The sequence below is a fragment of the Capricornis sumatraensis genome, chromosome 8 (genome assembly GCF_032405125.1).
Source record: "Capricornis sumatraensis isolate serow.1 chromosome 8, serow.2, whole genome shotgun sequence".
NCBI classification, from domain to species: domain Eukaryota; kingdom Metazoa; phylum Chordata; class Mammalia; order Artiodactyla; family Bovidae; genus Capricornis; species Capricornis sumatraensis.
The window spans coordinates 58,800,687-58,813,555 of NC_091076.1; the positions used below are offsets into that span (position 1 = coordinate 58,800,687).

A 12,869-nucleotide genomic window follows, 5' to 3' on the forward strand; every position below is an offset into this window, starting at 1 on the left:
CTGATGAGATAATGTGGGGGTTTGGGTCATAAATCGTCCATCCAGTGTCATGAGGAAGGAACCCGGGAGTGAACACGGAGTCAGCTGAGTCTGGGGCTCTCGGCAGCACACACCCCTGCGTGGTCGGAGACCAGACTGCCTGCGGACGCTCTCAGCATCCTCGCCTCCCCTCTGACTCGGGTCTTGAGGGGTTGACTGCAGGTGTGTGAGGCTCATCCACAGGGTGATGGTCTGGACCCTCCAGTGATGTCGAATGTCCTTGTCCCTAGCTTGGGACCTACTGGGTCATTTAGAAGCACCCAGGACTTCAGAACATGTGGTCCCAGCCTGAAGTCTAGGCCCACCACTGGTTGTCCTGCGGCTGGCAAGTACCCCACCTGTACGCACGTGTTTCCTCCTCCCAAAGATGGTGATGGCCACTGCCCGCGGCCTCCTGCAGGAAATGCTGACTCAGTCTCTGACCCTGGGAGGGCTCGGCCTGCTCTGTCGTTGGGGATATAAGCTGGTCGCCTTGAAGGAATCAGCCTTCCTGAGACCCCCTTAGTAACTATAACTTTGCACTTGGCCTAAACCAGGCACCAATAAATTTTTTGTCAAGGGCCAGACAGTAAATATTTTAAGCCTCAAAGGCTGTTCGTCTCTGTCACAACGAATGATATGTAAACGATGGGCATGGCTGCTGCTGCTGCTGCTAAGTCGCTTCAGTCGTGTCCGACTCTGTGCGACCCCAGAGACGGCAGCCCACCAGGCTCCCCCATCCCTGGGATTCTCCAGGCAAGAACACTGGAGTGGGTTGCCATTTCCTTCTCCAATGCGTGAAAGTAAAGTCGCTCAGTCGTGTCCGACCCTCAGCGACCCCATGGCCTGCAGCCTTCCAGGCTCCTCCATCCATGGGATTTTCCAGGCAAGAGTACTGGAGTGGGTTGCCATTGCCTTCTCTGATGGGCATGGCTACGTTGAAGTAAAACCTTATTTACAAAAATAAGTGGCAGCTGGATTTGGCCTCGGACCTCAGTTTTCAACTCCTGGCCTCATCCGCTGTAGTTCAGAGCTGGTGGTCTGCTTATCTCAATGGGCCCAAGGGGAGCTTCTCAGCCAAGCGGTCACCCAGGTCCACTACTATTGAGGCAGCATTTTACTAGTTGGGGCGGGGGCCAGCAAGCAGGTGCCAGGGTTTGGCGTTGCAGCCTGTGGAAAGTAGCAGCACCTTCGTTCTTAGGGGGCAGGTGTGGAGGGAAGCATGGGGTGCTGTCCACCCGAGAGGCCTTCCCGGCGGTGGTGCCGTGAACCGCTCACTGCCGACGCCCCTCAGTGCGGTCACTGCCTGCTCCTGACGGTGACCTCGGGCAGGCTTCTGTGCGTCAGCTCTGTAAGACAGGCAGTGTGGCCCCTCCCATGAAGACTGCTGGAACTGGGGCTTGTGGAGGGTTTTACCAGGCCGTACACAGCACATTTTGTCATCGTGAGAGGTCTTCTCACTGTCCTAGCAGCCATCAGCACTGTCATTATTCTTAGAATCATTACATTGAACAAAGATGTAATCCTAAGGTAAGGCAGTCCTGGCCAGATGACAGCGAAGTGGGAGGCAGGTGTGCAGACCTGGGCAGGTCTGGGACCCAAGTCTCCAGGGCAGCAGGGGGTGAGGTGGGTACTCTTGGGGGTCCTGACAGGATGGGGCACACAGCCTGCAGAGCAGAAGGGGACCCCCAGATAGGGTTTTCTAGGTCCCAGGGAAGCGGACTCAGACGTTTCCACTGACTCATCCTTTGGGGAGGTTACAAAAACCCCGCTTCTAAGGTCAGAGCCTGGCGTGATCTCAAGCCTGCCTCCTCCCATTGGGGCACACTTGGGGAGTTAACCCCCAGAACAGGGGCCTCTGAGTGGGAGTGGCCGGCGGGCAAGAGAGCAGGAGAGTCCTGGGTTGGCCCCTCGGACCTGGGGTTGCAGTTCTGGGTCAGGGGATCCGCGGAGGCCCCAGGCCAGGGTGGGCGCTGACCCTGGCAGGGTGCTGCGGAGACCCAGGACGTTGCCTCCCTCCAGCTCCCCCCACCGTCAGCCTGAGGACTGAGCTCCCCTGGGAACCAGCCCCAGCATGAGGGGGAGGGAGAGGAGGGGTGGCTGGAATTAACTGGGCTTCTGTGTTCACTATCCTATTTGTAGCATCGTCCTCACTCGTAAGCTAATTTTAGCTATCCATTCTGCTTCTGTTACCATTTATAAAATGAGAATGTCAAATGCAATATTAAACAAGCAGGATGAAGGCAAAAAAAAAAAAAAAAACGGCAACAGGAAACGCCAGAGAGGCACTTAATAAATGAATCTTGTGTTTACGCCAGAGAGGGAGCAGTCCTCGCCCACCCCCAGCCCCCCCGCCCATCACGCATGCGCGCGCTCCCATCCGCGCACGCTGTTTGTGTACCAGCTCTGTTCACGCGAGCAGAGGGCGCTCTGTGTCGAGGGAGGTGGGGGCAGCAGGGAGGGCCGCGGTGGTTGGGTGGGAAATGTTCGTCGCTCTTTAGGCAGAAGTAATTTTTCCTGCAGGGAGGTGGCGTCCCGTTGCCTGAGATCTGGCTCCTTTGCCCTTGATGTGTCCTCTGGGGAGGTCACTGAAGGAGGCCGGGGAGCGCGGAGCAGCTTCTCGGTGTCTCGGTGCCCAGGGCCTGCGGCTTATCCGTGCGCGCTGGCCCCGCCTTCCTGCACACGCCACCCATGGGTGCAGGGGAGGGCCCGCAGCCTCCGGAGGAGGCCGCTCCCTTCCTTGGACTGTGCTCACCTGCTCTGCCCGGCTTCCCAGGGACGCGTGAGCCGACGATCAAGCCACGCTTTGCTTTTCTTCTCTTGGATTGAGAAATGAAGCTGGGCCCAGCCCCAGTCTCTGGCAGAGCACCCTACCACACACACACACACACACACACACACACAGAGACCGATGAGGATAAACACCCAGCTTGTGGCAGAATTGGGGCACCTGCTGGAGGCTGAGGTTTCTTTTCACTTTGAAATGCCCTTGCAGGTTCCCAGAAATGAAAAGAACAGCTGCTGCCGCCACCATCAGCTTTTCTCCCAAACAGTGCCGCCTGGGAGGCTGCCTTGGCGCACCTTGCTGATGAGAGCAGGAGGGCGGGCCTACCTGGCCAGCAGGTCGGGGAGGTCGGCAGTGGCCAGCCGAGGACTCCGGGCCGGGGCTGCAGGCCGGGGCGAGGAGGCGGGGGTGGTCACTTTCTCCTTCCCTCCCTGCTCAGCAGGCTTTGGGATTTTCATTTTAAGCAGAGGCGTGAGCTGGCTTTGTCGCCTTGAAGGGCTCACACCTAGGCTCCATGTGGAGGACAGTCAGGGGTGAGCCAGCGCCAGCTCCTGCAGGATTAGCCGGTTTAATTTCTCAGCTCCCTGCAGCCCTGTGGCGTAGGCACTGTTCCTCTGCTCCACAGATGAGAAAATCGAGGCACAGAGAAGTCAGACAGCTGGTTCCAGCTCAGAGCCGGCCACGGTGCAGCGACGAAGCCAGAACCCTTGGGCTCTAGGCTAGACCTCAGGACGAGGCCGCCCACCCCCAAGATCTGGGCGAGGCGGCGGCTCTGGTGGACACTGGGGCCGGTGTCTCTGGGCAGAGTTAGAGACCAGTTCCTCTCCACTCCTTGGCCAGACGCTGAGACCCGGCGAGGGAGAGCAGCCTCCTGAAGTCATCTGTGTCCAGGCCCAGCCCTGCCTGCCGGGTATGGGGTGCTGATTGCACTGGTTTATGACCACCTTCACTTCGCCGTTGCTGATTTTAATAAAGCACTGAGCAGAGGAAACAGTGGGTGAAATTAGTCCTGAAGTGCTGAGGGAATTAATTCTGGGGCCAGGATCGGGGATGGCTTTGGGGACAGAATAACTTATGAATGGGCCTCGAGGGCTAGACAGAGGGAGGCAGGAAAGGGCTGGAGGTGGGGACAAGGGTTTTGAATCGGGGGACCTAGGACTGAATCCTGGCTGTGCCATTACGTGGCTTTGTGATGTTGGACAGATCCTCGAAGCTTGTTTCCTTTTCTACTGTAACCATGGGGTGGTTGTTCAGTTGCTAAGTCACATCCGACTCTGTGACCCCATGGACTGCAGAATGCCAGGCTTCCCTGTCCCAGAGTTTACTCAAACTCACGCGCATTGAGTTGGTGATGCCATCCAACCATCTCATCCTCTGTCACCCCCTTCTCCTTCCGCCTTCAATCTTTCCCAGCATCAGGGTTTTCTGATGAGTCGGGGCTCTTCGCATGAGGTGGCCAAAGTATTGGAGTTTCAGTGTCGGTCCTTGCAATGAATATTCAGGGTTGATTTTCCTTTAGGATGGACTGGTTACCATGGGGTGAGTCAAGCCAAATAGTAGACGCAATGGGGAGTTGATTCATGATTAGTTGAGAACAGTGAGCTTTCGCAGAGGACATCTGTGTGCCAGGCACTATTTTATCTGTGTTAAATATATGTAATGATATATGTTTACACAAGCACACACACATACACAAGGATGTTGTGACCATGCCTCAAATATGGGAAGTGCTCAGAAAACGAAATGTTCCTTCCTCCCCGGACTGAATCCACTGGCGTGAGAGGGGAAGTCAAAATTCTGCATCCTGCGGGACTCTCCGTGCTCCTTGAGTGGCTCTGGGCCACTTAGAGCAAGCGTGCGTCCTTTGAAGGTAGATGCTTCCGCTGGCCTTCTTCGCCTCCCAGGCTGGCATTTCTATTTCGGTTTGAACAGTAACACCCACCGCCTTAAAGCCCATCGGGAGTAGGGGGTCACCTATAGGTGGGGGCCCCTTCGCCTTGCAGCAGGACAAGTCTTCCGTACCAGTGGACCGTCTGGAGCCCGCCTGCAAGGGCAGTGCCTGGTGGAGATGTCAGGCAGCAAGAAAGGGCGGCGAGTGCGTGCAGACCTCCCTTCCGCTCACCGTGGCTGGTCACCCAGCTGAGGGTCCTCCCGCGTTTGCAGAGGGCAGAAGAGCTGGCTCTGGTGAGGTGGGTGCAGCAGGATGGCTAGACGCCCCTCCCCGCTGGAGTCCAGGCCTGGGTCTCCCCAGGGCAGCCACCAGGGCCTCCAGCGTGCGTGTCTACAGCCAGGCCCTCAGCCGACGGCCGCCCCGAAGCTGGGAGCAACAGCGAAGGGGGCCCATGTCTTCATCTGCCACGGCCACGCGCTCGCCAGCACATTCCACGCTCTTAAGGCTGGTTCCGGCACCAGGCCCAAGGCGGGGTGGGGGACTTGGCTCCCCTCTGAGGAGCTCACCCGGGCTTTGTCTTGCTCTGCGGGCTCCCGAAGGCCAGAGCCCCGTGAGGGCCCCCCTCCTGGCGTGTCTGGAGCAGCTTGTGACTGGCGGACACAGCATGAGAGAGCAGCGGGTGGGGGGAGAAGGCTGAGCCAGGGACACCGTGGCGGGCGCCTTGTGGGGCTTCAGGGGGCGGCTCAGCTCTCCTGCCTCACTGGAAACACGGGGGACCTGCCTGCTTGAGCTGGGACCCCAGAATGCTTATATCTGAGGGTCTTCAGCCCTTCCACTCAGAGTGGGAGGTGGTGTCCACGTGGGGCTTCAGAGGCGCAGGGCCTGCCCGGAGCCCACGGAGCCCAGCTGGGGAGGGGGTGCGGCTTCTTGCCCGTGGCCAGGCATCTTTTGTGGGGAGCTCCGCAGAAGGATGGTGCCTACGGCAGAAGCCACCAGCCATGCCCCCGGTGCCCGGCCGCCCCGAGAGGCCCGCCCACCACTGTGGCCCTCCCCTGCCCTCGCGCCAGCCTGACAGCCCAGGTCAGTCTCTGCGCAGCCGTGGACCTTCATCCTTTGAAGTCGACCCCTCTGTCCCTGGAGGATAAGTCCTTGCTTACGTGACCCTTGTGGGGGAGGAATTGGAGCTGCAGACACTGGCCCCTTCAAGCCGCACAGAACGCCCTTGTGCTGCGTGGCAAGCCACGGCCGCGGGCACGGGGCTGGGTTTCCCCAGGCTGAGGCCCAGCCCTGGGGCACGTGCTGACTGGGGCCGTTTGTGTAGAGACGGCGAGAGGACAAACGCCGTTTCACATCTGAGGCCTGGGTGTCCTCCTTGGGCCGCCCGTCTCTGCCAGAAGGTGCCCGGTGGGAGCTGGCCTCCATGAGGGCTGCGGGCTCGTGGGGCGCGGGCAGCCACTGAGACTGGCTGCAGGAAAGTCCCCACTGCAGCCCCGGCGCTGTCTCCAAAGTCAGTGCCAAGTCGCGCCCCCCCGCCTGCCCGTCCCCCGAGAGAGGGTGGCACAGGGCCTGCTGCCCTGGTTGGGCCAGGATACCAGGCGGGCCTGGGTTCAAATCCAGTCTCCCCACTCATGGTTCTGCAGCGCCGGCGCCGCGTGTGACGTCCTGGGCCTCAGCTTCCTGCTGTGCACTGTCCGTACGCAGTACAGGGATCGTTGGGGCCACTGGAAGAACAGGAACATGGAAGGCAGTTGGATACAAGTACTTCGTAGATAATAAATGTCCTGAGGTTGCTAACCGCACTGTGCTCACATAAGAAAACATCTTTATATTCAGGAAATGCAAAGTGTAATGTATGCAGCTACTCTCAGATGGTTCCGGAAAAAATTCATGGTTAGCAACAAAGAGTGTGCAAATGACAAAGCAGAAGGCATGAAGCATTCACAACAGATGACTGATAAAGGGTGTGAAAGTGAAAGTCACTCGGTCGTTTCCAGCTCTTTGCGACCCCGTGGACTATATACAGTCCCTGGAATTCTCCAGGCCAGAATACTGGAGCGGGTAGCTGTTCTCTTCTCCGGGGAATCTTCCCAACCCAGGGATCGAACCCAGGTCTCCCACCTTGCAGGGGGATTCTTTACCAGCTGAGCCACAAGGGAAGCCCAAGAATACTGGAGTGGGTAGCCTATCCCTTCTCCGGCAGATCTTCCCAACCCAGGAATCGAACCGGGGTCTCCTGCACTGCAGGTGGATTCTTTACCAGCTGAGCTATCGGAAAAGGTTGTGCAGTGTCCTTTGCGCTGTCCTTTTGAAATTGTTTCAAAGTAGAGCATTAGAAACAGTAGACCTCCTCGCTGCTTTGGCTCCGACGGGCAGAGGCAGAGGCACCCCGCACAGCGAGCAGCCCACGCAGAGGGCTGGAGACCACGCATCAGGCTCTCAGGGCTCCGACTCGCCCTCTGGACGGCTGGCCGCCTCAGCTGTCCTGTCTTTGAAGACGGGCTTCCTTCTGAGCCTGTCACCGCAGGGCTGCAGAGAAGCCACACCCTCTCCTGCAAGGCGAGTTGGCCAAGCACAGCAGCACGTTTGGAACTCTAAAGCAGACTCATGAAGCTCCAGGGGTTGGCACATCGCTGGCGTCTGGATCCCGGTGTGGGCTTATTTGCTGGCTTTGCCATCCATGAAAGTTGAAACGGGAGACCTTGTCTTCCTGGCGTGAGCAGTCGGTCACAGGTGGCCTTGGAGGCTTCCTGCGAGCGCAGACCCACCTGGAATCCCCTGCGCCACCTCCTGCCGCACCCCCAGGCGCCGTTGTCTAGCGCCAGCTGAAGCAGCAGCAGTGCCAGCAATGGTGAGAAGCCGCGGAGGTGGGGTCTGAGCTGTTGATTTGGGGAGACCCAAGCCTTGGAGGTGTTCCTTCCTCAGACGGGGCCCCCTCCCCAGGCCTGCCCAAGAGCGAGCACTTCAGGTGGGGTGGGAGCATTTACCGTCAACGAGGGGCTCTTACCCAGAGGGATGGCGCTGAAGGAGCTGGAGAGCTGATCCCCAGGAGAGCCACTCCTGTTTTGCTTCTGTTTACCCAGAGCCAGACGGGCATCTCCAGGGCTGCCCTGGGAGGGAAACTTCTGTGCCCTGCCTTGGGCCCCGTGGTGAAGGCAGCCCTCGGTGCCCACCGCCCCCAGCCAGCCCGTTGCCATGGGTCCCACCGTCCTGTGTGCTCACTATCTCACTCTCCCACACTGGATCCAGGCTGCCCCAGTGTAACCAGTAGCAGGTGGTGGAAGTAGCCGTGACACCCAAGGCGGGGTTGTGGGAAGCTGGGCGGCTTCTGCCGTGGCCCCTTGGGGTGCTCATGGTTTTCGGACACTCTCTCTTGGGTCTCCGCCCCCATGCTGGGGAGAAGCCTGTGTGCCCCAGAGAAGCCATGGTGAACGGTGCCTGCCAAAGCAGTGTCCACTGCCCGCCGTGGGAAGGAGAAGGGCCTCTTGGCCCTCCCCTGAGGCAGGCTTTCTCTGGCTGCTGCCCCAGCCACCGTCTGACCACAACTACACGGTTGACCACAAGCAATAGCCCCGCTGGGCCCAGTTCGCACTCAGAAGCCCAGGAAGGAAGATAAATTAGTGCTTGGAGCCACCAAGTGTGGGGGAAGTTGGTCACACGGCAGTTAGAAACTGGGACAGCCTGCGGCCAGGTGGCCACGTGCACCGAGCTGCAGAGATGCGCAGGGTTCCCCCGTTGGGCTTCTGACTTCAGTGCTCAAGCCACGTTCTCCGCTCTGCCCAGGACCCCGTGGGGAAATAGTGGTGATGGGTTGACTCAAATGTCCACCAATTCAAGAAGTTGCGGAGGCCGACAGGCCCAGAAGTGACAAGGTTGGGCAATGAGTGTTGGCCTGTGTTGGGAGAACAGCGCAGTCAGGACCTGCTCCTTTCGCAGACTGACAGACAGTGGCCAGGGCTCTGCCTTATACACCTTATGTGTCTCTGCACCCCTTCCACCTGGTGCTCACTGGGCACGCCGCACCCCTCAGCACTATGGCATTAAGTGGTTGCATCTCCTTGACCCTCAGGGGCATGCAAGTCAGTCCCCGCTCTCGGAGGAACCAGGAAGTAGAGGCCGACCTTGATCCTTGCCCTGAACACTCAATCTGGTGGGAGACACGAGGCTTCGGCCAGTCTGGTGGGCGAAGGCCAGAGTGGCATCCTCAGCAAGCCCCTGGCCCACTGCAAGGACACGGATCCATGATCTGTGCGCCTTTCCCCTTCTGTGTGCTCCCTCCATCCCAGACCATCAGAGGAGGTGGGGTGGGGGTCAGGCCCCCTGGCCCTGCGGAACCCTTCGAGAAGCTCTCAGTGCCAGCTGAGCCAGGCCAGGCCCCCTGCGGCGACGGCTGCCTGCCTGTCACTCAGGTCCCCGGGAGCCCTCACCGTTGACATGGCGGGCGGCAGGGTGTTGCCAGAACCCAGGCAGCCAGAGCTGCGAGACGAGACAGAGCAGAGCCCAGCGGAGCTGCCCGCCCCGTTCAGCGAGAGGAAGAGTAGGTGGGTTTGTTGAACATACTCCCATTACAGTCAGTTAACCTTTATGTTCCCCAAGTGAAAACTGTATAAACCTGAAATTTCGTTGATCAGGTTGCCTGGAAACAGGCAGCAGATTTTCATAAGACAGTGCGGTAGACTGTCACCGATAGGACTATTAGGAAGCGAGCCGCTTAGCGTGTTGTTCCAGAGCCTGGTGTTGGCGTCATGTAATTATCTGTCTGCCTCTGCACAGCACACCCATCTCCCCAGGCCTGGGCAGGCACTTCCAGATGTGGCTTCTCAGCCTGCTTCTGAGGCCCAAGGGTGAGACCTGGACTCCAGGAGCACAGCGTCAACCCTGGGCTTTGGAGAGGCATCTGAAAGACCCGATTCTCGTGAATTTTATTTCTTACAAATCACCCCACCCCGCTTGCAAGAGTAAGGCTCAAAGCAAAAAAAAGCTGGGAGAATAAGGAATAATGGCAGCATGTACAAGGGAGGGGCTTCCCTGGTGGTCCAATGGTGAAGAATTCACCCTCCAGTGCAGGGACGCGGGTTTGATTCTTGGTCTGGGAGCTAAGATTCCACACGCTGCAAGACAGCTAAACCCACACACCATGATGAAAGATCCTGTGTGCTGCCACTAAGACCCAGTGCCGCCAGTAAATTAATAATTTCTTTTAAATAATTTCTTTTAATTGTTTTAATTTCTTTTAAAGAATGCACAATGGAAATAAAGCACAAACTCACTCAACGAATTTGGTGTGATTTGTTTTTTACTATTTTTCCCATGTGTGGTATATACACTTGCTTATTTTCCACTGTCACTTGCTTTTTTCCCCACCTCTTGCAGTTCAGGAGACCAACCATCCTGGTTCACCCAGGACTGAGGGTTTTCCAGTACCCGTGTGTATTCCTATCAGCCTCCTTCTCCGTCTCTGCATAGCTTTCAGTCAGCTTGGGTGAGCCAAACTCAGCCTGACTCTCCGTTCTTGGAGTGTTTGTATTTCCTTTTGAAAAAAAAATTATAATTAATGCTTGTGGTGAATAGCCTCATCCCTGTGGGATAAATCCCTGTACGTAGGATTACTGGTCACAGGATGTGTGCATTTACAGCTTCTACTATTCATCAGGTTGCCCTCCAGAAAAATATTTGCCAATTTCCACCCCTATTCCCCATACTCTCAGGGACTCTGACATCAAATAATCCTTTCATTGCAGTCAGTCTGGTTGGCGAGAGATAATGTCTCATTCGGGAATGTATGCTTCTTTATTGGACTTTTTTGAGTTGCCTGTTCGTGTCCTTTACCCATCTCTCTTTGGGGATGCTCATTCCTCTTAATCTAGAAAAACTCTTTGTATTAAATGTATCAGTCATGAATGTTGACTCATTTTGTCCATCTTTTAAAAACGTGTGGTTATCACTCTTTGAAGAGCAACAGTAATACTTATTATCCAGCATCTTTGAAGAAAGAGGAGTTAATATTTTAGGTAATTAAAGCTTCCCCTAGCCTTAAGCACCAAACTATTTTTTAATTGAAGTATTTGGAATGAGAATATCTCTAAAATGGATAACCTGTGTAGGTCCTTTTTAAAATTAAGCACATCACGCACAATTTTAACTTTCTCTTCATCTCTCAGTTGTGCCGTGAGCAATAGTGATTGTCTGTGTGGTAGTGACCCCTCAGCAGCTGTTGACCAATGTGGGGTTTCGGCTCCTATGCCATATGGCCCCAGATTGCCTTTTAGCGAAAGATACCTGAGTCTTGTCTTTTCTGTATCACCACCAGGGTGGCGTGCTGTCCGTTTTTGGAGCTTTAAGCACCCCTGCCTTGCCCTACAACATTCCGTCTTCATCAGCAATGGGACTGATTACCTTCTAGCAGTGCTTGTTAAGTCTGCCTGTAAACTGAAAGCACATAAGCACTGAGCAAGGGCCTAAAGAACACTAGTGAAATAACGGTGTAGGAGCTTCAGCAGGCAACAGCTTCAGTTTCTTCCTGGGGTTTGCCTTACGTACCATTAAGGTTGCTAAATAAACGACTGCTGGATGTGAGCAGAATAGGATTGAGAAGTTTTGGAGGCAGAGGGGGAAACAGAAAGGAAAGACTAGCAACCACTTGAAGACATAGCTGCAAAGTAAATCCGTGTTTAATCTTATTACTTCAGTGGGAGTGTGCTGAGGCAGGTTTTAAGGAGGTGGTGGCATCACTGACCTAGAAATTTTAAAAATCCAACTTCCTAGCCCTCACCTACTGGGATATGGCTTATAAGTGGGTTTCACAAGCCTTTGGATGCTTGGTTTTCTCATGTATGATATGAAGCTAAGACAACTGTTTTTTTTTTTTTTAAGACAACTTCAGTTCAGTCACTCAGTCATGTCTGACTGTTTGCAAACCCCTGGACCGCAGCATACCAGGCCTCCTTGTCCATCACCAACTCTCAGAGCTTACTCAAACTCATGTCCATTGAGTCGGTGATGCCATCCAGCCATCTCATCCTCTGTCGTCCCCTTTTCCTCCCACCTTCAATCTTTCCCAGCATCAGGGTCTTTTCCAATGAGTCAGTTCTTCATATCAGGTGGCCAAAGTATTGGAGTTTCAGCTTCAACATTAGTCTTTCCAGTTAATATTCAGGACTGATTTCCTTTAGGATGGACTGGTTGGATCTCCTCGCAGTCCCAGGGACTCTCAAGAGTCTTCTCCAACACCACAGTTCGAAAGCATCAATTCTTCTGTGCTCAGCTTTCTTTAGAGTCCAGCTCTCACATCCATACATGACTACTGGGAAAACCAAAGCTTTGACTAGACAGATCTTTGTTGGCAAAGTAATGTCTCTGCTTCTTAATATGCTGTCTAGGTTGGTCTTAACTAGCCAGTCTATTTAGTGAGAGACAGAATCAGATGGCCTGATATGAAGAGTGACTGACCTGATAGAGCCTGAGAGAAATGTGTAAGCGTGTAAAGGGCCGCATAATCATGACGGATTATTACTGTTGCTGTTGTTACTATTCACAGATGCATCCAGCAGCCATTGCCAGTCTCCTTACCTCTCCTGCCTTCTGCATAGGTTTCAATCTGAGCTCCAACCCACGCCTATGCCTCTCCAGCTGATGTCCTGGCCGCCCCTCCAAACCCAGTCTCATCCTTGTAGGTTTTTCTTTAAAGCAGGATTTGTACAAGTGGTGTGTTTTCTTTAGTATTTGTTTTGCAGGCCATTTACTTGGCGTGGCTATTTTTACAGTGAGTAAGGAGCGAGGCTAAAAATAACTTAGCTGTAACCAGATCAGTCCTGCATTTGACATTTACATGGAATTCATTTGCATCTCATTTGTTCACCTTTCTGTTTAACAGGTAGAATGTAAGAAAGCTCAGCCGAAGGAAGTCATGTTCCCACCTGGGACGAGAGGCCGGGCCCGGGGACTGCCTTACACCATGGACGCGTTCATGCTCGGCATGGGGATGCTGGGTGAGTCTGGGCCAGGGCCTGGGAACCGGGTCACCCTCCAGCTGGGCAAGCTGCTTCATCTGTCCAAGCATCAGCTTCCCCATCTATCTATGAGGATGATAATCCCTCTTGCAAGACAGTTGTGACCATCAAATTAGCAGAAATATATAGATGCCTGACTCATCGGAGATGCTTGATATTATTCTTTCCC

The 12,869-nt window shown here is 55.2% G+C and overlaps 1 protein-coding gene across 3 annotated transcripts in view; it reads left to right on the forward strand.

The window, feature by feature from the left end:
* The window catches only part of MSI2 (musashi RNA binding protein 2), a 400,242-nt gene that overhangs the window by 333,968 nt on the left and 53,405 nt on the right, over positions 1 to 12,869 (forward strand). For all 3 annotated transcript variants that reach the window (XM_068976705.1, XM_068976706.1, XM_068976704.1), the window contains one exon: positions 12,565 to 12,679. In XM_068976705.1, coding sequence (XP_068832806.1) covers positions 12,565 to 12,679 — 115 coding nt within the window. The remainder of the gene's footprint in view (positions 1 to 12,564; positions 12,680 to 12,869) is intronic.